The 24444-nt window shown below is 44.7% G+C and overlaps 9 protein-coding genes across 9 annotated transcripts; 6 read left to right on the plus strand and 3 right to left on the minus strand.

Annotated features, from left to right (window-relative positions):
- Positions 1-180: 180 nt before the first annotated feature.
- EAE98_000023 (uncharacterized protein) lies at positions 181-531 on the plus strand (the record flags this gene model as incomplete). Its single annotated transcript, XM_038947641.1, has 2 exons — positions 181-350; positions 408-531. The coding sequence occupies 2 exons, from the start codon at positions 181-183 to the stop codon at positions 529-531; spliced, it is 294 nt and encodes a 97-aa protein (XP_038815318.1).
- Positions 532-1125: 594 nt separating this feature from the next.
- EAE98_000024 (uncharacterized protein) lies at positions 1126-2397 on the plus strand (the record flags this gene model as incomplete). Its single annotated transcript, XM_038947642.1, has 1 exon — positions 1126-2397. One exon carries the CDS (start codon positions 1126-1128, stop codon positions 2296-2298), a length of 1173 nt encoding a protein of 390 aa, XP_038815319.1. The 3' UTR covers positions 2299-2397.
- Positions 2398-2853: 456 nt separating this feature from the next.
- Positions 2854-4515, plus strand: EAE98_000025 (uncharacterized protein; the record flags this gene model as incomplete). The annotated part of the gene is made up of 3 exons (XM_038947643.1): positions 2854-3041; positions 3126-3590; positions 3645-4515. 3 exons carry the CDS (start codon positions 2854-2856, stop codon positions 4513-4515), a joined length of 1524 nt encoding a protein of 507 aa, XP_038815320.1.
- A 1641-nt stretch (positions 4516-6156) lies between these two features.
- On the minus strand, positions 6157-7720 carry EAE98_000026 (uncharacterized protein; the record flags this gene model as incomplete). The annotated part of the gene is made up of 3 exons (XM_038947644.1): positions 6157-7008; positions 7065-7597; positions 7666-7720. 3 exons carry the CDS (start codon positions 7718-7720, stop codon positions 6157-6159), a joined length of 1440 nt encoding a protein of 479 aa, XP_038815321.1.
- A 606-nt stretch (positions 7721-8326) lies between these two features.
- EAE98_000027 (uncharacterized protein) lies at positions 8327-9965 on the minus strand (the record flags this gene model as incomplete). Its single annotated transcript, XM_038947645.1, has 2 exons — positions 8327-8917; positions 8967-9965. The coding sequence occupies 2 exons, from the start codon at positions 9963-9965 to the stop codon at positions 8327-8329; spliced, it is 1590 nt and encodes a 529-aa protein (XP_038815322.1).
- A 628-nt stretch (positions 9966-10593) lies between these two features.
- On the plus strand, positions 10594-11487 carry EAE98_000028 (uncharacterized protein; the record flags this gene model as incomplete). The annotated part of the gene is made up of 1 exon (XM_038947646.1): positions 10594-11487. One exon carries the CDS (start codon positions 10594-10596, stop codon positions 11485-11487), a length of 894 nt encoding a protein of 297 aa, XP_038815323.1.
- A 632-nt stretch (positions 11488-12119) lies between these two features.
- On the minus strand, positions 12120-17737 carry EAE98_000029 (uncharacterized protein; the record flags this gene model as incomplete). The annotated part of the gene is made up of 2 exons (XM_038947647.1): positions 12120-12240; positions 12294-17737. The coding sequence occupies 2 exons, from the start codon at positions 17735-17737 to the stop codon at positions 12120-12122; spliced, it is 5565 nt and encodes a 1854-aa protein (XP_038815324.1).
- Positions 17738-19975: 2238 nt separating this feature from the next.
- Positions 19976-21801, plus strand: EAE98_000030 (uncharacterized protein; the record flags this gene model as incomplete). Its single annotated transcript, XM_038947648.1, has 3 exons — positions 19976-20162; positions 20216-21446; positions 21501-21801. The coding sequence occupies 3 exons, from the start codon at positions 19976-19978 to the stop codon at positions 21799-21801; spliced, it is 1719 nt and encodes a 572-aa protein (XP_038815325.1).
- A 541-nt stretch (positions 21802-22342) lies between these two features.
- On the plus strand, positions 22343-24016 carry EAE98_000031 (uncharacterized protein; the record flags this gene model as incomplete). The annotated part of the gene is made up of 5 exons (XM_038947649.1): positions 22343-22444; positions 22892-23050; positions 23108-23521; positions 23631-23771; positions 23828-24016. 5 exons carry the CDS (start codon positions 22343-22345, stop codon positions 24014-24016), a joined length of 1005 nt encoding a protein of 334 aa, XP_038815326.1.
- Between the last annotated feature and the right edge of the window lie 428 nt (positions 24017-24444).

Consider the following 24444-nt stretch of genomic DNA (forward strand, 5'->3'; position numbering starts at 1 on the left):
CATAGGAGTTCGGGCCCAACATCTGTACTCGCGTGTATAAGAGTACTATCGGCCGGATTATTTTGCCGCTAGTATTTGATTGCACCCGAAATCCGTTGTACTAGTCCAAATACTAATATCACCTCCGAGGCAGAATAGAACAATACAAACGGTGTTGCCTTTACCACGTACTAGGATCAGATGTTAACGACACAACATGAGATAACTGTCGAGTGGTACTTCAAACCGCTCTCTCAAGCGGTGGTTCCTTTTGGGCATGATGATTCTAGCTTATATACCGACGCTGTGGCTTTTGCACCGACGGTTGGGGATCTTTGGCAAAGCACTGATGAGCTGGCGCTCAACAGCACGTAAGTCTGTCATGTTATCTAATACTGGCGTGGAAGTAGAATGGCTGGTTATTTTAGGCATATGAATCTTGCATCAAATGATCCTGTTCAAACCGTTTATGGGTCCGGTATTCAAAAATTGCAGATTCAGAAGACAGTTTATGACCCATTTAGTCGATTTAGTCAATTCCTTCCGCTGTAGAGTTTACTTTAGTTACTTGAGCGCTATTCTGGCTATACATTTTCTTGGAAGGTTACAAGATGGAGGTATCTAGTTCACATCATAATACATACCAGCTTCTAAAAAGTTCGCTCGCTTCAATACTTAATCGCCAATATTGGTGACGTAAAAGAGTTTAATTATAGTGTGCCACCAGGCATTTCACCGCCATTCCCTTCATTTCGCCTACATTTAAACCTATCTGTACAACTCTGTAAGTTGTGTAGTATGACCTAGGCCCCTGAAACTTCAGTTGCTGCTTGATTCTGTACGACCATGCAAGTGATCCCATTCAGGCCCAATGATATGAGATTCTTAGACCATTCGATAAGTATAATGCACAGATGTGTGGCTTTTACACTGGAAAATTCACTAGTATGAGGTGGCAGGCTATATTTGTACGCCGGCAAAAAGCAGGTCCATAGCAACAGTTGCAACCAACATTATATATTGTTGTATTTTGGATAGCTTATAGCCTGAAGTCTGAAGTGTCATACCAAGCTAGCTTTCAAATTTTAAGATTACATACTCGAATTATTCGCCGATCGTTTTCACGCAGTATTGTTCTCAATAAGTATGAAGACGTCAATTCAGAGTTCGAACGATGGAAATGAACCACTCGGCGTCCTTATAATCGGAGGCTGCGGCTTTGTGGGTTACCACCTTGTGTGTCATTTTGTTTCGAATTCGAATCTTTCTCCTGTAGCCGTCGCCAGTCGTTCTGCCAAACAAAGCAAAAATCAAGTGAGTGGAGCGACTTACCACAATGTTGATCTTACCGATGCCTCTTCGATCGAGAAATTAATCGATAATCTCAAACCTACAGTCATTATGCACGTTGCATCTCCATCTCCCGTGACAGGGACAGCGAATGATTACGACAGGGTAGCGATCCAAGGCACGAAAGATCTTCTCCGCATCGCGAAAAAGTCGAAGAATGTACAAGTGCTTATTTACACCTCATCTTCACTTCTTTGCAGCGGATCAAAACACGTAAATCTTACCGAAGAATCTCCTCTCGCCGACAGCGATCCCAGAGCGCCTGCATATGCAAGAACTAAAGCACAGGCAGAGAAATTAATCTTGAGTGCAAACAACCCCTTGCCACTAGACGACTCTAAAGACAAAGCCTTCTCATGCGAAGGTTATCTTTGCACAGGCGCTCTGCGATTCCCAATTATCTACGGAACGCATGATCCGATATGTATACCCGGTGCGTTGAACGCCCTGGAAAAGCGCAGAACAAACGTGGTTCTGGGCGATGCCAACAATCTCTGGAGTTTCTGCAGTGTCCAAAATGCAGCATCTTCACATGTTCTACTTGCGCGAGCTCTCCTTGACACGCGCCAGCGAAAATCCTCCAATCTCACATCGGCAGACGGAGAAGCATTCCATATCCACGATGGCGAAGCACGGAAGTTCTGGGGGTTCGCAAGGATGATTTGGCAATTCGCGGGCTACACATCGAACGATGAGCGGATTTACCATTTGCCAACGTGGTTTGCGTTGGCTCTTTCGTCGGTATTGGAATTTGTGTTTTGGATCTTTACATATGGGAGGAAACGACCGTATCAGTTGGGGAAACAGCAGGTGGAGTATGCGCTGTTTGAGCATACGTATTGTATTGAGAAAGCGAGGAAGGTGTTGGGGTATGAGCCGATTCAAGATTTTGAGGAGGGGGGTAGTAAATGGAGGATGATATGTTTCTATCAGAATTCTAGGTTTTGTACATGGGGCGGTTTTTTATGAACTCAAAAACAGATTTGGTGGTTTACCTGAAGATTTGTCTTTCTCGCTCGCGGAGCTACTCTCAATACAATGGCAGCATTCGAAATCGGAGTCTTTTTCTAATCGAACAGACATCGAATCCTCAATATCTACATATCACAATTGTGCAGGGAGGACTTTTGATAGTATTAGCTTCTGCAATATAATTGATGGAGGTTTACAATACACTAGACACCAACCGACCAAGAGAAATATTATTTTACCATGCTTGCTTCCCTATCAGAACCGTGCGGCGTAATGAGGCACATGTCTCAGGGTCCAATGGCTAGTCTAAAGCAACAAGATACCAACAGCCAACAATCAGTCGGCAGATTCACTTTATTAACTACCAATGGAAGTCGTAGAGCGTGTAACAATCTCAAGCGAATCATAAATTAGATGCCATGATATTTTACATGCCAACACATTTTCTTCATATAACCACAACCTCCAACTTCTCCACGCCCAACAAGTTGAATGTATCAAACGTGATATCAACCACCTAACTCCTAACAGAAACTTTCAGGAACGCAGACAATGGCAACTGTAGAAATCTATTTACTCTTCGCTATCATAGGAGTATCTTTCACTCTCCTAACCCGGGCTTTCTGCCGCGGCTCTAGCAGTAACTCTCGAGAGCCCCCAGAAATCAAACCAACCATTCCATACATCGGTCACGCCCTCGGTCTCTTCTGGTACAGAAGTGCATACTATACCAAAATTTGGTAGGTCCTACTCCTTCCCGCAGAGAGCCCAACGTCCCGTAAAGCAGTACACGAGTGCTGACTCGCGCCCCATTGGATGTATAGCCAAACATGGAAAGCACCAATCATTTCGATCCCTATGTTTGGCGGAAAAGTGCACATTGTCGGCTCTCCAGAACTGATAAGCTCTCTTCAGAGACAGGGCAAGACCGCTTCTTTCTGGTACCTGGAGGCCCGGTTCACAGCTGAGCTGGGAGGGCTGAGCAGAAATGGGATGAAGAAATTGGTTGCCAATCTAGAGCCAGCGTCTGAGAAACCTAGTCTCTTGATAGAGGGATTGAAAGCCACACAGCAGGCAATCTCCCCTCTGGGCGGAGTTGACGACATGATCCGTGTCGCGGCAGAAAATATCCAGGCCCGTCTTGACAATTTAGCAAGTGAAACAGGTGACATCAAGTTAACTACTGATCTTTGGGCATGGGTTCAGCATGAAATCACGGTTGCCACGACGGAAAGCGTCTACGGCCCCGAAAATCCGTATCGAGATTCAAAGGTGGAAACTGGGTTCTGGTATGTTGTGCTTGAACAGCTTATATTTACCACACTAAGCTAAGCTTGATATAGGGACTTTGCCAACGACAATGTCACGCTCTTGTTGACAAAGCTTCTCCCGAATTTTGTTGCCTCCAAAGCCATCAGAGGTCGAGCCATAGTGGTAGAGGCAATGAGTCGTTACTTTACTAAAGGCGCCCAAAAGAATGGTTCATCGCTGGTCAAAGCAAGATACGCAAGTCTATCGCCCGAGATGAGCCACGACGACCTTGCCAGATTCGAGTGTGTCGATGGCATTGCAATAATGACCAACACGGTTCCTGCCGCTTTCTGGACAGTCTTTCAAATATTTTCTGATCCCGAGCTTCTTAAGCAAGTTCGGGATCAAGTGCGAGAAATAACAACCACCACGCAATCGCAGGAGACGGGTATTTTGGAACTCAAGATCAACCTTCGCAGGCTAAAAGACGCACCAATACTCTTCTCTGCTCAACAAGAAACCTTACGGTTCCGAGCTACAGGCACACAACCGCGTATGGTTATGGAAGATATGATCGTTGGAGATGATGAGTATCTCCTGAGGAAGGACTCAATGGTGATCATAGCCAATAGAGCATTACACTATGATAAGAAGACCTGGGGAGAGACGGCCGATGTATTTCGCGCGCATCGTTTTTGCGGCAAGGTTCCTGGACATGCTTTCCGAGGCTTCGGCGGAGGGATAAATTTGTGTCCCGGACGAGGGTTTGCTATGGCAGAGGTGGCGGCGCTTGTAGCAATGTTAGCAATGAGGTTCGACTTGGTACCAGTAGGGGGAAATTGGGTTGAGCCCGGCCAAGATCTCAATAACATGTCTCTTCAGGTTGCTCCGCCCGGGAGGAAAGTGATGGTCAGTATAGTACCCAGGGAGGGATCAGGGGGACAGAAATGGTCTTTTGAGTAGATCTAGACTTTTAACACACAGCTATTACTGTATGACTCCTATTGATTGATGTAAGATATTGGCTGCTGGCATCAATTGGCGAGGAAGCGATTCGGATGGTTGAAGATGACATAGATTCAAACTTAAATTTTACAACAATAGCAGTTCTAATTAATATTTTGCCCAGATTGGAACATTAAATGACTGGCCATTCCAGTAAAATACTAACATTGTAATCTTATACTGTAATCGAAAATAGAAAATCCCAAATCCCAAACCACCGTTCCAGCCGCCCTTTTCCTTTTCGCTTACATAGAGCGCATCAACAGGATTCGAGAATACGATCGATAGTAATACATCAGATCGCTTCATTTGAGTTTAGCATTTATATAGTCCCTCGATTTTCAATCTACATTTGCTAACAATGTTCATTTTGAGACACTTAAGAAGTGGACAAGGGCCAGCGTTATTCCTGACTCCAGCATTCTGTTATTCTTGCTCTGCGTAGCTTCCATTGGCGCTTTTGCATCCCCAGACTCACTAATTACTACACGCGACTCTTCAACATCTCAAAGCATAATGACTGATGGGATCCAGAGAACGAGGGAGGATAGAAAGCTGATGATGGACCAAAGGACGAAAGGGAGAATTGCCAGAAATCCCAAAATCCACCTAGTATCTCAACGAATAAGCTAGCGCTACAAAATTTGTGCATAGATGGAAATGTGGTAGCATTTGACTACCGAGCTTCTGAGTAGGCGTTCCATACATCCCGGCTTGTAGTAATTGTAGATACCACTAGAAACGTGTGTTCTCCCAATTCACCACCTCGATACGAGTCTCGGCTTGCGAAAAGGGCAACAAGCGGAAGCAAGATGAGATAAAACAAAAAGAACATCATCTCTCCGTAGAGAAACACCTGCCAAAGGCTCCACTTCAATCCAAGTATTGTCAAGTGAATACTTATTCACCTTCCCTCCATCCCTCACCATCCGCTCTCTGTTTCCCACCATTCAACATTCACTACAACCACCCTCGCCTAACCAATATAATCTTCAATCCCGCCAGTTCCCTTGTCAAATGGTGGTATTGACAGAATCGACAATCTAGCTTAACGGTTAGACACAACAACTCGAGGTGCGCGCGGTATCTTTGTAGGGAGCATTCGATCCCTTCGGAGTCATTGATACCGCGAATAGGTCAACAGAGATGTAGCGCGCCTGGTGCATCGGGCGCGTGAACTCTTTTGCTATTTTATTTACTTGAATAGTGGGGCTACCCTAAGGGAGGGAATTTAGATTCACTACCACCTGCGACGCCGCACATATATGGATGAGAGGTTCAAGGAACACAGCTTATCAACGAAGTAATAATGTATGGGGTCAGACCCGATTGTATTTTATCGTCTTCCTGAAGGATGTATACAGACTCTCAATATTCAAATGGAAGTTGGTAGTCTTACCTAGCAACTTGTGACTTTTTGATAACTACTATTCAATCCGAATTTTTGAGTAGAAGTGTATACTCATCCGACCCTGCACTCCTCACTCCGACGCCGTTGTATTATTTGCGGAGGAACAAAGACCTTCCCTTCCCTTCCTAATACCAATGCCCCCACGATAACTCCAAATTCGCCAACAATACACATAGTTCCACGTTCCATCACTCCACCCCCGCCGCCTCAGGTGGCTGCGTGGTCATAGCCTTAAGTCTCGTTCTCCTCCTCGGTGGCGTCATCGGTGGCACTTTCTTTTGAGCAGCAATTGCTCTAACAGCCGGTGGAAGCGGTGGCAGCGCGCGTTTTTTCTTTGGAATTTCATCAGAGGGCGCCATCACAGGCGTATCGTGATCATGTGCAGCGTTTTCACTTTCTGCTTTGCGACTAGGTGTTTGAACACCAGGTTTTTCTGTGACGGCAGCTACATCCGAAACACTTATCGAGCTACCGGTATGTGAAGGCGAGAGGCTTATACCGAGGAGTTTCCGCGCTACTTCTCCTTCGCTGATGTCGTCATCCCGGAGCCAGGGAACTTTGGCTACTCGCTCGACGAGTCGTATGGTGGTTTCGTCTGCTGGTTCCCAATGTGCATTACCCGACCCACCGAGTATGCTTAAAACTTTCACTACTTCGTGTTTCTTGTAATGTGGTGGTTGCTGCAATTGTGTATGTGCAAGTAATGGGTAAAGGACTCGAAGATATGTGTGACGGAGGGAGACAAACTCATTAGGGAGATCGAGAAGGTTACGAATTATGACATCCAGTAGGACGCGAAGATCATTAGTGTAAAAGTATTCGTAGGTGGCTTTTGTAGTGAACAATAAATATAAAAGCTTGAGGATTAGGAGTTGTAGAGAGGTTTCAGTCTCGCGGTTTAGTAGAAGAATGATATTCTCTCCAAAGGTCATGTATGATGACCCTTTGTGGCTGAGAATTTTAACAACTCGATTCGTTAGAGTATGTGAAGGATCCGATGTTGATGTGGAAGCAACCATATACTGTTCATTCAAAACTAACTAGAGAAGGTGTTAGCAATTGGGGTGTTAGATTTAAACCTGCGGGAGAGACTTACTAAAACTCGAATGACAGGATAATGGTAAGGATCATTAACATCATCCGATAGCTCTTCAATGATCTCAAAGAGACATATGATGAACTCGTCATCTACCTGACCCAAGTCCTCGAAACTAAGCCTTTGCATCCTTGACATCTCATACAAAAGTTCCAGTAGTAGTCTATGTAAAGTTGGATCTTCCCTATTCCCTTTCTTGACCAACTCCAATAACCTTGGGAAACATCCCTCCTTATTCATCATTTCGAAAGTTGTCTCATTATTGCGCCCATCGAATAGTAGAAAGCTCGCTATCACATGTAGCGTAGCAGGTACGTCCTCCTGCATGAGGCTATAGACGATCTGGGTCCTCACATAGTCCTTATTCGCTGCGAACAGCTCGCTCTGCATCAATTTGTGCAAACATTTTGCAACTTCAAACTCTGATTGCAGATATTCGTCTTTGAAGTTGGTTGTAAATTTTAAGTAGGATCGCAGCGCATTATCAATTAATTGATGCGACGCACATTTCGAAGAAACGATGTCATCGATCTCTAAAGGGAATCTTTAGTAAGTATCCCAAGTAACACAGAACCCAAGGGAGCCATATATGTGTACATACCATCCCAGAATTGTTGTTCATTATCTAAAGTGTATGCAACCTCGAATCCGTCCATATTGGTTTGTCCAACTAGAAGGAGAGTTTACAGAGAAAGGGTATTTATGCTATCGTAAGAGCATCCCGAAGTTTTTATGTGCAAAACTATAATTATAATCGAGGAATAGAATGGACCGTACAATTAAGACAACTTGTAAATCGAGTCTCAGTTTGTCGCGATCAACACAGACAGACACTGAACACTGAACACCGTTGCACTGTTCGTAGAAAGGAAGTGGTAAGTTTGATAAGTTTGAAGTTTGTATTGATCCGCATTCAAGGTCAGTGCCATTATGCCGTCGGGATTTATACAGTAGCGCCCGAAATTTGACAAGGCTGATGACGAGGCTTCGTGATTGATTAATTCACAAGATTTGTTTGACATTGCCATCACATTCACAATCATAGGTAAGTACAATGCAATCACAGAAACTGAATCTCTCATTAAGGATTTGTGAATGATTTTTCTCTTTTCTCTTTTCTCTTTTTTCTATCTTCTTGAATGTCATCGCACAAGCTTCTTGAAGCCATGATGTGTACCTTTTACAGAGTATACTAAATGGTTGAATCACCGTCAACTTGCAAAGCCTAACCAACGCCTGGATTCAGAATCAAAGATATCTTCTCAACCGAAATTGAATCCCCCTTGCCCGAACTTGAAATTAAATTGTTGTCCACCACCATGATGTCCACCGCCATGTTGGAAAGGGAATCCACCGCCACCAAATGGGCTACCCTGTTGGAATGGATGTCCTCTTTGTTGCTCGTGGTCATTTGGATCATCTCCTTGGTCGAAGCGAGCCTTCAATTCAGGATCACTCAGTACTTCGTATGCTTCATTAATCGCTGCCATCTTCTTTTCAGCCTCTTCCTTACTAATTCCTTGTTTATGGGCCTTATCTGGATGATTTATTCTGACTGATTTTCTGTATGCGGATTTGATCTGAAGCTCGTCCGCATCCTTAGGAACCCCTAGAACTTTGTAGTAATCTTTTGTCTTGCTTCGCTTTAATTCTACTTGAGCTTTTTGTAAGAGTCCTCCAATCTGCTGCGCTTCAGGGTGGTTTTCCTTTGCAGTGTTGAGGGTGGATATAGCAGCTTCGTAGTTCTCTGCTTCCATATGTTTCTGGGCTTTATGAAGGAGTCCATAAAGGGAGTTTTCGTTGAGTGAAAGAGCTTCGTCACAGTAAGTAGTGGCCTTCTTAGTATTTTTGGTCTATATCACGTTAGTTAAAGAGAAAATGACTCCAGAGCTTTGAAAATACCTCGTGATAAGCCTGGCAAACCATTTCGACAACTTGAGTGAGCAGGTGATTTGGCGCATGCTCAGGGATTAAGCCAGCCTCTCGGTGTTCCTTGACATCATCCTTTATCTCTTGAGCCAACCCAACTTCGTCCCCGGATGGAACAAGAAGTTTCACTCCGCTCGCATATTGATGCTTTTCAAAATATTTCCGAACCTGGGCTAAGGCTTTGTCGATAGTCTTCTCTCTTCTGTATAGTTTTTTACAACTCTTCGAATCTGGATCTGAATGCAAGCACTTCCTCAATTGGTCCATACCCTGCTCCATTTCCCCCAAGCTGTAAAAGTTGATTGTGGAAATCCGGAGATGGGGATCCGTAAGTCCTGGTTGCATTTGGAGAACGTGTTTGAGATCACTCATTCCTTCTTGGACTTCGCCGCGTTCGAATCGACAATGAGCTCTAGTTTTGCGAAGTGATACTACCTTGGAGGCAACCATTATTGCAGCTCCGGCTTGTGTTACACATTCTTCCCAATTCTGATTTTTCTCTGCATCCATTGCCAAACTAGCTGCGCCTTGGGCCTCTACTAGATTCGCGAGTTCCTCTTCGGCTCCATGAGATGCGCCGAGGGAGAGGTAATCTTGTTTGGCGTTTTCCCAATCTCCGTTCTTTGCTCTGATCTTCGCCCTTTGTGATAATGCCGGTTCATGGCCTGGTTTGATTGTTAATACTTTATCGAAGTCTTGGGCAGCCTGAGCCATTCGACCAAGGGAAAGGTAGGCAGCCCCGCGACGAAAATGACTGAGATAATTCGATGGATCGCGGGCGATAGCAATGTCGTAATAAGTTAAGGCATCATTCGTTTCGCCCTTTGCTAGATGCGCGTTGGCAGATGCCAATAAAGAAGAAATGGGAGTATCAGAGGGAATATCATTCGCAGAAAGTGCCGAAACCAATGAGTTTGTGGATAAGAGAGTTGCGGCAAAGGCAAGGACCGACAACTTTACTTTCACAATCATTGTGAGTGTATGTATTTACGTCTGTGACGAATCTAAATGTAGAGGGTTTAAAGCATGGGATAAAGAGTGAAGAAGAATGAGGGAAAAAAAGGATTGAGCGCTGGTCTTTAAGAAAAGGCGACAACAGTTGAACAATATGAACAAATTAATTACACGTGGAAGATATTCGATGATATCGGCAGAATTAGGTGGCCTTTTCGACTCATTTCGGGAGGTCTTTGAGGCCTGCTTAATTGGGGCCGATGAGGCGTCTGCATTAAGTTCATTATCTGATGTTCAATTGTTTACAGTCTAATCTTGATTAGGTAATATCTCCGTCAAATCCTTGCTTAGCGTATCATCAGCCTTGTTCACCCTGCTGGCATCGTTCATGAACACTTTCTACAAAGATATATCTTCATCTCACACCTGCCTTTATCACAACGCCCCAGGACTTTGTTCGCTCAAATCCTCCTCCAAAATCTCGGGGATAATTATCTCTAAGATCGTAAAGTCTCACTCGTTCGAATTTACAACAAATATTATACTGTTTCCAATAGCTCCAAAGTTAAATTCTCCTACTGATAATACCTCCCCCACTGGGGTTCATATTTCGATTCCTGGATCTGCAAATCGACTTACATCCAATATGTCTCACCTTTCGCCCGCAACGATATTCTCACCTACAGTTGCTCGTCAACAACTTGCAGCTGCTAAAGATTGGTCATATATAGATAGCTGGCTTTTGATTAAATTCGCCAATCAACCCATTCCAGCCTTCGAACGAAATGCCTCTACACTCAAAGCCCTCCTCTCTCTCGCCTCACTTAATGAGACCGCAGACGAAGAACAAGAACTCCTGGCTCGATCTCGAGAGAATGCTCTCACCGCCATCCAAACCTCCCTCGATAATGACCCAAATACAGAGCTCTTGCACACCCTCGAAGATTCCCTTACTCCTGAGGGCCAAACTGCTCTCGAGAGTCTCTCATCTTTATCCACAACCCTCAATTCATCCACTCCGTCCACTGAAATTATCGGCCGCAAACTACTCTCTCTGCAAACTACATCCTACACACTTTCTCAAGCCACCTCACGCGTGGCTACTCTCCAACGTTCCCTCACCACGGAACTGACCAATCTGACTACACTCATCGCTTCCCTCCAATCGCCCTCCTACCAAGCCCCAACCGACCTACCAAAGCAAACTCTCGACCTCCAACGCAAAATTAAAATTCTCACCAGCAAACTTCCAGAAATCCGCGAGCGCATAGCCGCCCTGTCCTCCTCGCCTAATTCTTCTACGTCTAAGATAACAGTAGAAACTATCAAAGCCGAAGAAGAGAAATTTAAAGAGTGGTTAGCCACAGTGAAGGATTTGGAAATTCAGGTTAAAGCATTCCATGGTTTACCACAAGATATCGATTTGGCGAGACTAGAACTGGAGAGCTTGAGAATGGAGTTGAGGGATCTTACCAGGGAGAGGGACGGGCTATTTGAAGGGCTTGTGGAGAGGGAAAGTCCAAAGAAGAGGGGGAGATAGGATGGTGAATCGCTGTTTCTAATCACTGACGCATAGGCGCAAATTTAGTGATGAATTACGTGATGACTCTGCAAGCTTCCAGGGATGGAAGCTCCTGTAAAGGAGTTCGATTGCATTTGATGTTTCTCATTAGATTATTCACCGTTTTGCAACATTCAACATATCCAAACGTATGCCGTTTGCTTCAACATAACGCCTCTGAGAATATCATGTAGACCTCATCATTTCACTAGAATCGTACTATACATACAGGACCCTCTTCGCATCATGTTACTTGTTTCCATAGTGTGCAAATGCTGACCAATCATACAGACCGTAAATAGACCGATTCATTTATCCAAGAATCTCGCGTACATCCCTCGCATACGCACCAGGGGACCGAAAAAATAAACAATACAAACAAAGGAGATGGTATCAAATACAGCATTATTTCCAACAGCCAGTGTGGCACCCGCAAAATCTTACCGCTTGCTTTGTAAATAGTACCAAATCATGCAAATATAGAGGCTGAGGAAGCATAGAATAGATCTAGACTTCAGTCTAATTAATGTTAACTGAAATCCTGAAGGTGATATATATTTTGAGAGGTAGTTTGTGAAAGGTCAGGTGTTGCGGAAAAGCCGTGTGTCCAATCAATATGTGCCGCGAATCTTAGCATAAAGTTCTGTGTCCAGAAAGTTGTAGTGAGTATCCAATTCACAGAAAGGATGCTGAGTAAGGAGAGTTTCGGCTGTTGGTCGTTCGCTTGGAATACTGCGTCATGGTGTTAGTAAAAGCTTAAACTGCTACAGATGAAAAAAACATACATAGTCCAACAGTCCATCATGAAACCTAAAGTTCCAGGGCTAATGGCTTGGGCAACATCGTCTGGAATCGGCGGTGCCTCACTCAAACTTCCCAGTTTGTAAATAGCGCCTACAGTTTCCTCTTTGGCCCAAGGTCGTTTGCCACCCAACATTTCTAGGACAACGCAGCCAAGTGACCAAATGTCCACCTTCGCCGAATATCCCTCACCTTGTGACCGAACGACTTCAGGGGCCATCCAAAACACGGATCCCTGCATATTATTGGATGCATCGTTGCCATAGATGTTGTCCGATTTCTTCGAGATACCAAAATCAGAAATCTTGCACGTTCCATCAACATCGAGTAAGATGTTATCGGCTTTGAGATCACGATGAAGAATACCTTCTCGATGAAGATATGCTAACCCATCGAGAGTTTGACGAGTTAGCGAACTGACGACCGTCTCTTCAAATCTGCCGTGCTTTCGAAGACAACCTCCTACACTACCACCAGAAATATATTCCAAAAAGATACTGATAGACATCTCGCCTCTTTCACAACCAAGATATTGCACAATATTCGCATGATCAAGATGCTGCATGGTATCAATCTCTTGGTCTAGTGCTGCTACCATCTCACGAATTTTTTCCTTGTCATTTCCAGCCGCTTTGGAGTTGACTTCAACCTGTTTCACAGCCAAAAACTCTCCAGTTGTAGCATTCATACCCAGGTAAACACGCCCGTAAGTACCCTTTCCAATTAGTTGACCTTTAAACCACCTGAAGGTGGCTTGTCGTTTGGGTATTGTGTCTTGTGGGATCTGAGGGATCAGTAGGCTACCACGCTGAGGTTTAATTTGAACAATATTAGCACCAAACATCTTAGTACTTTTACGACGCTGGATCATGCTTGAAGTCTTGTCGCCCTTCTGTGGAGCAACAGTTGCCGAAGTGTAACGCTTGTTTGCTTCGTGGGCTCCTCTAGCCACTTCACGAATCGACTTCATTCGGCCCAAGCCGCCAGAGCGACGAATGTTGCGCTGCGCAACACTCTGCATAGAGCCCGGTCTTTCGAGTGCTTTTAGGGTCGATTCGTCTGATCCGAGCGTGTCTCCGTCACCATACATGCTCGTTCTAGGCGTAGAAAGCATAGAAGATCCGGCAACTGATAGAGAAGACATTGAAGGAGTCGTAGTTGTAGCTGAATCCACTGTATCTTGTTCTGCAATAGGAGAAACTGGCGGGGACCCACCAACACCTTCGTCCATCACTGGTTCATCTACATTGAGATTGGGAAAGAAGTCTTCTAGATTGAGGAGAATGTTCTCTTCAGGAGGTCTGGGAGCCCAGGTATCGGTTCGAGCAAAAGATCGTCTCCGGAGTACTTTTGCTTGTTTCTCTTCTTCGGTTTCTTCAATGGTCCGCTCGTTTTCATCTCTACGCTGATTGTCAAAATCAGGGAGTTTTGGAAGGCTGGATGAGGATGAGCTGTCCTGTTGAGGTGAGCCCCAAGACACGGAAAGGCCCTTTTTGGCCCTTGAGGTTTTGACAGTTAAACTTGGCCGCTTGGAAATGCCAGAAGAGTCATCTCCACTAACTCCCTCCTTGGCTTTCTGCGTCTTTTGTATTGGTATACTAAATAGACCAGAATCTGAATCCGAGTCTGAATCTTCTTGCTCTACTTGCTGGGGAGGTTTATCGAACACCACGCTTGCTTCGGTGAAATCAAGGTTTGGACCGTAAGATTTCCGATTTCCAGGCGTGGTAAGCTCCGACATATGAGCACTATTCGGACTAATGGCACGGGGGGAAGGACCTCTTCGAATTTCTTCCTCCTTCATTCTGGCTATCGCAGCGTCGCTGGAATCTTTCAAAGACGTAGCGATGCTCGCCGATAAGCTTTCTTCTTCACCAGCATAATCGGGAATGATGAATGATGTATCACCTCTGCCCCAAGTAACGCTACCTGGAGTCCCACTCGATTTGGGACTGCTTCTGCCAGATCCAGTGTTTCCATGATCCACTGTCGACATAGCATTTTTGCCATAATTCTCAGACGTATTGATTGGAGGCGATTTTTTGGCCGGTGACACGGTACTTGTTGGATGCCCTATTGATGAAAAGCCTTTACCCATAACGAACAGGGCAGCGCCAATACCTCCTGGATTGACAGGTGAGGCGGGGACTGGCTTCCGTTTAGTGCTAGAACCTTCACTTGAGTCGTCTTTAGACGAACGTTTGCCTTCGCTTTCGACGCTTTCATATGATAGACGAGCTTGGTTACCAGACTTTTTGCTCAAGGAGTTGGCTTTGATCAAAGTAGCTGACTCTCCAGGGATTGGCGGAGCTTTTCTTTGAGGGAAGAGATTATCCGGCTTCTTATCTTCAAAAGGCGAGAGTCTCGGTTGATCGAAATCAACATTGCGACCAACAATACCCAAAGCACCATCCGCGGAGGTTGGTGTACCTTTGTTTGCTTTCTTTTTTGCCAGATATTCTTTTTGTCTTCGGTCCATCTCAGCTTTATGTTCTGCTGATGCCATTGCTATAAACGCTTGTCTATCTGCTTCTGGTATTTCTCTCTCTCCTAAATGCGATGCTCTGTACGCCATTAGGCGCTCACGGAGTGCATCTGGTGTTTCAGTTGTAGGTGCAGGCTTGTCTTTTTGAGGTGCAGTATCCCCCTTGATCGTATTTTGGCGTGATGTAGGTGGTGATGAGCTGGATCGTCTTCTGCTTCCATTTAGAAGGGCATAAGCCTCTTCATCAAGAGGCGCAGTTGGGGGTAAAACAGGAGAAAGTCCACTCAGTTTCGTAGTAAAGTTCATGCCGTGACCTGCGGATTGCGAGGCAGGCAGTGATATTGCAGAGTTTGTTGCTCCTCTAACGAAGAATTTGAGGTTACCAGACTGATCGGCTTTGTGCCTTTTGCAAAAGAGAAGTTTATTATCATCCAATGCTTCTTCGTGCTCCATCTTACCTAGCTCCGTAAGATAAAAATGTGTGAATTCTGAGTCAAGAACGCCTAAATTAGAACATATCGTAGCCTTAAGATCTTGCGCATTATCGATTTCAGTGACATCACACAGACGAAAATTCCACCCGTCGGTAGTAGCCAAGACAAAGCTCCTCCCTGTAGCTCGCACACCGCGATATCCCTTTCCATGCGCGAATTTATCATATTCCGACGCGGAGAATGTGGACAAAGGTCGGTCCAATGAAGTTTCGCTAGAGTTGCTAATCCTGCCATTGCCCAAGAAAGGTGCAGCTTTAAAGCCAAGAGATGGGCTAGTAGGGGAATCAAGATTCTGGTCGTCGGGCGATGGGGCTAGGCCGTCTTCTTTTCCTCGTCGCTTTTTCCCTTTAAAGTGACTGAGAAACCCTCTCGATTCTCTTGCGGATGTGGGTTGTTCCGAGCTTGCGGAACGCTCGCCATCCAAGGGAGAAGGACGTGATACATCAACACCATGTCTTCGAGTTTCTTGGTTTCTTACGAGGCTGACTTCACCTACAGCCCCTCCCATTCCACCTCTAAGTGCTTGGCTAGCACCTGGTGGCACTCCAGATCCGTAAATTGCCTGGCTAGAAGATATGGAGTCGGTGCTATTGCTTGATCGGTGGCCAAATACAGCACTACGAGGCGAAGCTGATAGATTTTGCCCTACCGGTGTGTGAAGCGTTGCGAATGTCCCAGCAGGACTACCGCTCTTCGGACTCCCATCCAGGCGCAGAGGTTGCGGCTTGAAACTTCCTTCGTTGACTTCATTACTGGCGCTTGGACTATGACGCCGGGCGCCATCACTATCAATATTTTTCAAAACACTTCGATGAGAATTTCGGATATTATTGAAATCGCTTTCTTCTGCGGTATTAATGTTGCTCAAAATAGGCATAGTAGTACTTCTTCCTGAATGCCTTCTCGTTCCAACAACTTGCCCAGAGCTTGTCGACATTTGTTTTCCAGGACTATTATCATCGTCGTTGGCTGTGTTTGGCGTAGATATGGAAGCTCCGTTTCCACGGCTATGATAAGAAAAACTATCCAGACTGCTCTCTGTACTGGGCCTTGTGATAAGGTTAGCAGCGGATGACTGCCGCCGAATTTGTGACGACTTGGTGCTTTCTAGACTTTTCCCAGTCACAATAGCCTTAATCAGACGTCGCATTCTTTTCCCTTCTTCGCGCTCCCTAGCTTGATCCCAGCCAGTTCCACTACTGGAGCACTCTTTTGCTAGCCGTGGATATACTTGCTGGTGCATCATCCCAAAGTTACCTCTACCACCATGAACACTGCCAAGTTCGAGGAATACGGAGCCATATATATTCAACGCTCTAAAAGTTTCCTGCCAATCATTAGAAAAGTGATTATTAGCCAGCCACAACAAAACGCGATTCATGGACCATTGAGAACCCGCATCGTTCGGTGAGATTGGCGTGTTCGAATTATTGCCGGACGCATGTTGATGTGAATTGTTTGACGTTGCTGTCAAGCCTCTATTGGTGGCCGAAGACAATTGTGGATTCGTTATAGTTGCTGTAGGGGGGCCTGGGGAATCATACTCTGGGAGATGAATGTTATTGAACCGTTGAGGTGTCTGAGATGGATATGATCGATCCTTGTAATAATTACTGTCATCTAACGGTGTTCCTCTTGAGCTGTCCGATATAGCAGAAAAGTCCGCACTATCCCTATAGTTCTCTTGACTGCTCCATCCTAAGCCAGGTATCCCAACACCAGGTCCAAATGATTCCCCGCGCGGTATATATGTTGCTGACATCTGCTCACTATTCGATTGAGACTGACCTATCGATAACGGCGCAGGTTGATGGTGCTGGCCAGGATTGTAGGCGTGGTATTGACTTGTGTTTGGAGGATTAGCCGGTGGCCCAGGGAATGGTCTATTATTGTTGACCAGCCAAGTTTGCTGTGGCTGCTGCCAGTTATTCGAGACTATAGGTGGAGGTGGAGGTATGTTATTTCGAGGCGGTGGTGGAGGTATATTGTTCAAGTTCAGCTGGTTCATATGCGGTTGAGATGGCGGGGACATGGGAGGTGGTGGAGGGAGTCCATATTGCCTTTGGTCGCCGGCCGACTGATATCTTCCTGGCTGATACGACATTGAAATTTCCGAGCCAGATCGCGTAGAATGTCGAGAATGGGTAGCAGGCGAATACAGAGAAGGGGGTTGCGGGTTGGTCGCCGCAGAATGAGCTCTGGGTCGCGATGGGGAGCTCGATGCAACAATTGTAGGATATGATGAACCTGTTCCGTAGGCGGTAGGAATAAGTAGACTTGCAGAGCTACTCACTGCGTAAGTTGGAACGTTGTTGAGAAGTAAATTACTTTCAGGGATTGTAAGCTCGTTATTCGAAGGTTTGTTTCGAGGTGAGGCCTGCACAGCACGACTTGAGTCTAAAAAGCTTGGATTTGATCTTGTGGAAGAGCTTTGGGGGCGCTGGTTCATGGTCGCCTGCGCATATTTAGATCAATTTGGGCGAGTCCAAAGAATATTGGAAAATCGCAATGCTGGCCTTTGTTTGGAATGTAGAAATCTCGCAAAGATAACCAACCAAGGTATGACGGGTATAGGCGCCGAGAGATTGTCGCAAATCCGAGGACTAGATTTGTTATACTGTGTATGTGTAAACTTATGAAAGAAAGGGTAGAAGTAGATCAAATTGAAGCCAAAAGAAAAGATTAAATTTCAAGTAAATGTTGTGTGTAGATGGGTTGAATAATTATTTTTCAAGGGTTTTAGGAGCAAAGGCATATTATCAATACCTCTCTTTACCTACTAGGTAGTAGTAGTATTGTACATGGCATGGCATGGCATGGCATAACATAACATGGGGGGAAATTTGTAAACAAGGCTAAAGATTTCGAACTCCCTAGTCTGCTCGTAGGGAATAGAACGAAAGGAAGGATTACTCGTAAAGTACCGGACAATCATTCCATTCACCCCCGCTTATGTTTTTTTATCAATTATCAGCAAAATTTGATTTGCTTCAGCCACATCTTGGTTTTCCCTATGTTTCAAAATTGCAGGGCAACGGGGCAACAGGGCAACAGGGCAACAGAGCAGGGCACCTTTGTATTGTGAGAGGCATCGAGGTGGGTAAAGTACATTGAGCAAGTCACTCCATATATCTAGAACATAGCTACCAGCACGTACGGCATCTGATCTACCCAGTACTCATATACTCGAGAGTATCAACAAAAGATATGAGTAACACTTAAGATTCCATTGTGAAGCGATGTCCCTTCTCAGCCTTTCTTACACATTGGGTACGATGTACTATTTCCCATCCGGATAGCCTGCCTCCACGGCAGTGGCTCCCGGAGGGCCAGCGGAGCGTCAATCAATTGATCAAAATTAAGTATGCATGGGTTTCCATCAAATACTAGGTAGTATAACTATCCATAGGTGAGCTGTAGGCTCGTTTCCGACTCTACCTCCTATTCACCAACGAAAATGTGTGTGGGACCACAAAAGGCACAGAAGGCGCAGCTTACTTCCTATTCGCACATCAACTTACGAGGACCTGGTTAAAGGAGTTCGTTCATACTTCGTACACTGATCATTATTAAGCAAAGGACAAACTACAAACTTCAAAGTGTTGCCGGATTACGGTCATCTATCCCATTCGCATCTCTATTCTTCAACAGCATGATGTTACCGGTACGAAATAGCAACTGGGTGATTTATATACGGAGTAGACAGTCTGCAGCAAGACGAAACCCTCAGGACACCATGAAAATACATTCTTTAGTATTCAATATCAAATTAGACAATCGTTATTTATATTTGATGTTACATTAAAACGTTTACAAGCTCCCGATCCATTGATACTCTACAATATCAAGCATGGAGAGAGATAGAGACGGCGAACTAACCGACGGCGGAACTTGCGAAATCCTCATGGAACGATCGGTTTTCAAATCAAGGTATGAAATAGCAGGATGCAGTTGATGCCATTAACGGCACACTAAAATCTTTAGTATGAAGTATACCATCTAGTCCATGATGACCATCTCGAGCCTCGAGCTATCTATCCACTTTTCTCCTGTACATCGTAATTGAGTTTCCACTCTCATGCAGTCAATACGTCGTATCATTTGTTCCTCACATACCACCTAGGTGATCATACTCTGTCATACCAAACCTCTTTCTATATAAACCGACAAATTGAATTTCTTAACTTCTTTACCTTGATACTCGTATCTTCCATCAGACCACTTTTCAACAACCTTATTCCATTGACATCGGAATCATCCAGTCGTTGACAACCAACATTCAAGATACGGATCTCAATGTTCTATGAGGAGATCTGTATGGATGCAATAAATGTGTGGCTTACTTAATAAGCCCATGATGGCCCGGGGAGTTAAAATCATGCTTTGCCGTTGTAGCTTCCAGTCTCGAAAGAGCTCAACCAAGCAAAACGTCATTTTTGGTGGGGTGATTTGATGGATGATGGGTGATATCGGTATCGACGGCAGAAACGGCTGTCCAAAGCCAGAGACAAACTATTATAAAGACTGAGGAGTTTCTTTCCGGTTTCGTATTTAATTTATGGATCTCATTGCTTTCTCATCTATTTAACATTTCTTCATCCACCATTCAACGAGAACAAGTTAAACATTTAAACCTCCATACATCTCACAAGTACTACTTCTAACAACCCCGCCATTATCAATCACCATGGTGGATCTCAGGACTGAATCTCTCAAATCCCCAGTGGATATTGCTGAGTATCTATTCACGAGATTGAAGCAAGTTGGAATCGATTCTATTCATGGCTTGCCAGGAGATTACAATTTGGTTGCTCTTGACTACATTCCTAAGCTTGGATTGAAATGGGTTGGCAATTGCAACGAGTTGAATGCAGGTTAGTTTTCCTCTATCAGCCAATGTTTCATACCTAACGTTAACTTTATAAAGGATATGCTGCCGATGGCTATGCTCGTGTGAAAGGAATTTCAGCAATCATGACTACCTTTGGCGTGGGAGAGCTCTCAGCGATCAATGCCATGGCTGGTGCATACTCCGAACGAGTCCCTATTGTCCACATAGTCGGCACCCCTTCAACAATTTCGCAAAAGGATGGCATGCTTTTGCATCATACACTCGGAAACGGAAACTTTAATGTTTTCGCAGATATGTCAAAGGAGATCTCTTGCGCAATGGCCAAGATTAATGATCCTAACGAAGCGGCTGCCTTAATCGACCATACGCTGCAGCAATGCTGGATCCATAGCCAGCCGGTCTACATTACACTACCAACAGATATGGTTCAGAAGAAGGTAGAAGGAGAACGCTTGAAGACACCTATTGACTTGTCTCTACCCTCAAATAACCCGGACAAAGAGGATTACGTCGTTGATGTAGTTCTCAAGTATCTTGAGGCCGCCAAAAGCCCTATCATCCTTGTTGATGCATGCGCTATTAGACACAGAGTCATCCCAGAGGTGCACGGATTGATAGAAAAGACTGGCTTGCCTGTCTTTGTCACTCCAATGGGCAAGGGTGCCGTCGACGAGACCTACGAAAACTATGGAGGTGTCTACGCGGGAAGTGGTAGTCAGCCAGATGTTAAAGAACGAGTCGAGTCTTCGGACCTCATTTTGACGATTGGAGCCATCAAGAGTGACTTCAACACCGCTGGATTCTCCTATAAGACTTCTCAACTTAACACAATCGACTTCCACAGCACGACAATTGTCGTTCGTTATTCTGAATACCCAGGCGTTCATATGCGCGGGGTTTTGCAGAAGATTATCAAGAAAATCGACCTTCAAAAGCTTTCCGCCGTTCCAGGGCCCAAGATGGAAAACAAGGTTACCGCAAACGAAGATAGCTCAGATACCATCACTCAAGCATGGTTTTGGCCCAGGGCTGGCGAGTTCTTGAAGGAGAATGATATTGTCATTACCGAGACTGGAACAGCCAATTTCGGTATTTGGGAGACGAAATTTCCAAAGGGAGTTACAGCTCTCAGCCAGGTGTTGTGGGGCAGTATTGGGTACTCCGTTGGTGCTTGTCAAGGTGCTGCACTGGCCGCCAGAGATGCTGGAAATGACAGGAGAACCATTTTGTTTGTTGGTGATGGTAGTTTCCAGCTCACGGCTCAAGAAGTAAGCACAATGATCCGCCTTGGATTGAAACCTATCATGTAAGTTACGTTGCTTCCCCTTTCAACAGATTTTATGGCTAATAATCAATGAAGTTTTGTGATCTGCAATGATGGCTACACCATTGAGAGATTCATTCACGGTATGGAAGCAGAATACAACGATATTGCGACCTGGAACAACAAAGATCTGGTCCCAGCATTTGGTGCCAAAGAAGGCAAATACAAGCTTCACCAGATTAAGACCAAAGACCAAGTCAATGAGCTTTTCACGAATAAAGAGTTCAATTCTGCGGACTGTCTGCAATTTGTGGAATTGTATATTCCAAAGGAGGATGCTCCAAGAGCGTTGGTCTTGACGGCTGAGGCGAGTGCTAAGAACAACGCAAAGGAGTAAACAATATTTCGAGCTTCGAAATCAAAATTATTGGCGCATTGGAGGCGTATGGATCAGGTATCAGGTTAGGACAATGAAAATAATGAAATAATGAAATTCTTCTCTGCTGTATCTGTCAGAACAAGGAATTGTAATGCTTTGATTGCTGTGATTCCGTCGAATGAATACATCAAGGTAATCTTGGAATTGACTTAGAGGTTTGGTATACTGGATTGAAATAAAAAGAATACCATGGAATGTGATTAACTACAGAATATTTGAAACTTTCAACTTCGAGATTCCAATGGAAATCTTGCTTTTCCATCTTCAAATTTCCCACCAATTCACAAGTTATTGCTTACCCCAATGCGGCGAAGTGGGGTATTTTAGACTGTCTGACTAAGCGATGTTTTCCATTTTGTTTGGGCGGCGTGATCTTCAATGCCGGACAAGTTTTAAAAACCACAACCAATTCACATCTTCTAATAAATCACAGAGGTCAGGTGGGATTGGATTCAAGATTGAGTCTGAGAGTACAGTTTGGTAGACGCGAGTTGAGCATATGGCGGATTCAAATAATAAGAGGAAAGAAAGATCTGGGGGCGGCGGAAGAGATGCGAGAGATGCGAGGGATGGGGATAATAGAGGGGGGAAGAGAGCTAAGGTATGTGGCTTTCCTTTTTTTCTCTTTCTAGATTCATGGTGGATTTATGTTTGGGGCGAACGCAGAAGAGGAGGGAACTGAAGCAATTGGATGTGAATTGGTGATTGTTTTGGCGGCAGTCGAGAAAGGAAACAAGTCTTGATATCAATTGAAGTCTTCGGATTAAGAGTGGTCCCTCGGCGAGATTGACTGCCAAGGGATCTATTCTATCAGATTTACTTGAAAGAAATTTTCAAATTTCGTGATGGCTCCAAGACATGCAGACCAGAGCATATTTTCTGTTTTCATCATCAATGAGATGTTGCAACTAAGTGGAAGAGGGCTTGGGAAGGCTGTCAGTTTTTGATTCAGGATTGCTGTAGTCCTTCAAAATGGTTTTCGCGCTCGACAATATATGCTTCAATTTGACCTCATTTGCTTCTCCAAAATTCCTGACTTCTTATGCAGGGTGGTTCAAATGGCAAATGGCAAACTCCACATCAGCAAACCAAAATGGCGTCTAAGAATGGTGGGAAGATAGAACCAGGTGACCAAGGGATTTGGGCAACGTGCGTGAAGGGCAAAGAAGGAAAGGCGACAGAGGAGCTGAGGAGTCTACTCGAGGAGGTTGGTTATCAAGTTTTAGTCCCAGACTTCTACCGGTTTATGCTAAATTGCAATTAGTCTGCTGAGAAGTACTATGGTATATCCGTGAAGTCAAGCAACGAAAAGGGGGACGAGGAAGATAAAGACGCTATCGAATCAGTCGATGATATCGAAGCATCCATTCGAAAAGAAGTTGCAGCGCACAAAGATCCTGCAGAGAAGCTTTTCTCAGCAATTTACCTAGATATTCAGTGCGTGCTGTTTTTCAAAACACGATCGCCAATAGACCCAGCCGATCTCGTCCACAGGATGTGTGAAGATGCAGCATCGGGCGGGGTGAGAAAATTGAGGTTTGTAAATCGTCTAACTCCAATGTCAATTATTGGGAAAGCAACAGAAAAAGGCATCGAAGAAGTCGGACAAGCCGTGCTAGGTGCTCATTTCCGACTTTCTGGACAAACCGCAAAATCAGAAGAAGTTGCTGCATACTCGGTACGTATTCCTATTTTGCGTATAGTGCTGCCACGACATTGAAGTTCTAGCCTCGAAGTTTGATTAGATTGTTTGACTTTTGGGTCAACATTCGTTAACCGCATTGCAGTATGCTATTCGACCCACGATACGCAACCATAGCACATTAAAGCGGGATGCCGTGATCAAACAGGTCGCATCTCTGGTGGATGACAATCATAAAGTCAATCTCACTAAGCCAGACAAAGTGATAATAATCGAGATTTACCAGGTAACAAATGTAAACCCACAAATGCAGAGATCAACATGCTAACTTGCATTGGCTAGACTATCTGTGGTATGAGTGTCGTTGGAGATGACTGGGAAAAGCTTAAGCGCTATAACCTTTACGAGCTCCAGTCACCTTCAGCGAGTTTAAAATCTGGGGGACTAGCAGATGCCAAAGCAAGAGCTACGCTCGAAAACGTAATTACAGACGAGACTCGGGCTCTACCCGAGGAATCAAACGGCAGTTAATTGTTTTAGATTACTAGCATGACCTTGTATCACCTATGCCAGTTACCATTTTCCAGAGATGAGATGTGGAAATGTTCCTCGTGACGGGAAGGATGCAATATATCAAAATCGGGCATTTGAATACTTGCGCATATCTCATACCAATCGATCTGCACAGGCGCTTAGATCAGCTTACCTTACTCATAAATCATATTATATCATTTCATGTCATGTCGCATTCAAGTTCCTCAACAAACCCGTATCTAAAATCCCACCCTTTCATTGCAGGGGACAATGGTGCATATCCGGCTTCTAGGGCTTCTCGAGGCACAAGTTTGACCGCTACATTTACAGCTTCTCAAGACTTTGATCCATGTGAATGTACCTAGATATTACCCTTGAAGCCTAGAAGAGTGAAAAAACGTGGACTGTGGGGAACTTTGCATCTG

This window comes from Botrytis deweyae (assembly GCF_014898535.1).
Source record: "Botrytis deweyae strain B1 chromosome Unknown BDEW_001, whole genome shotgun sequence".
NCBI classification, from domain to species: domain Eukaryota; kingdom Fungi; phylum Ascomycota; class Leotiomycetes; order Helotiales; family Sclerotiniaceae; genus Botrytis; species Botrytis deweyae.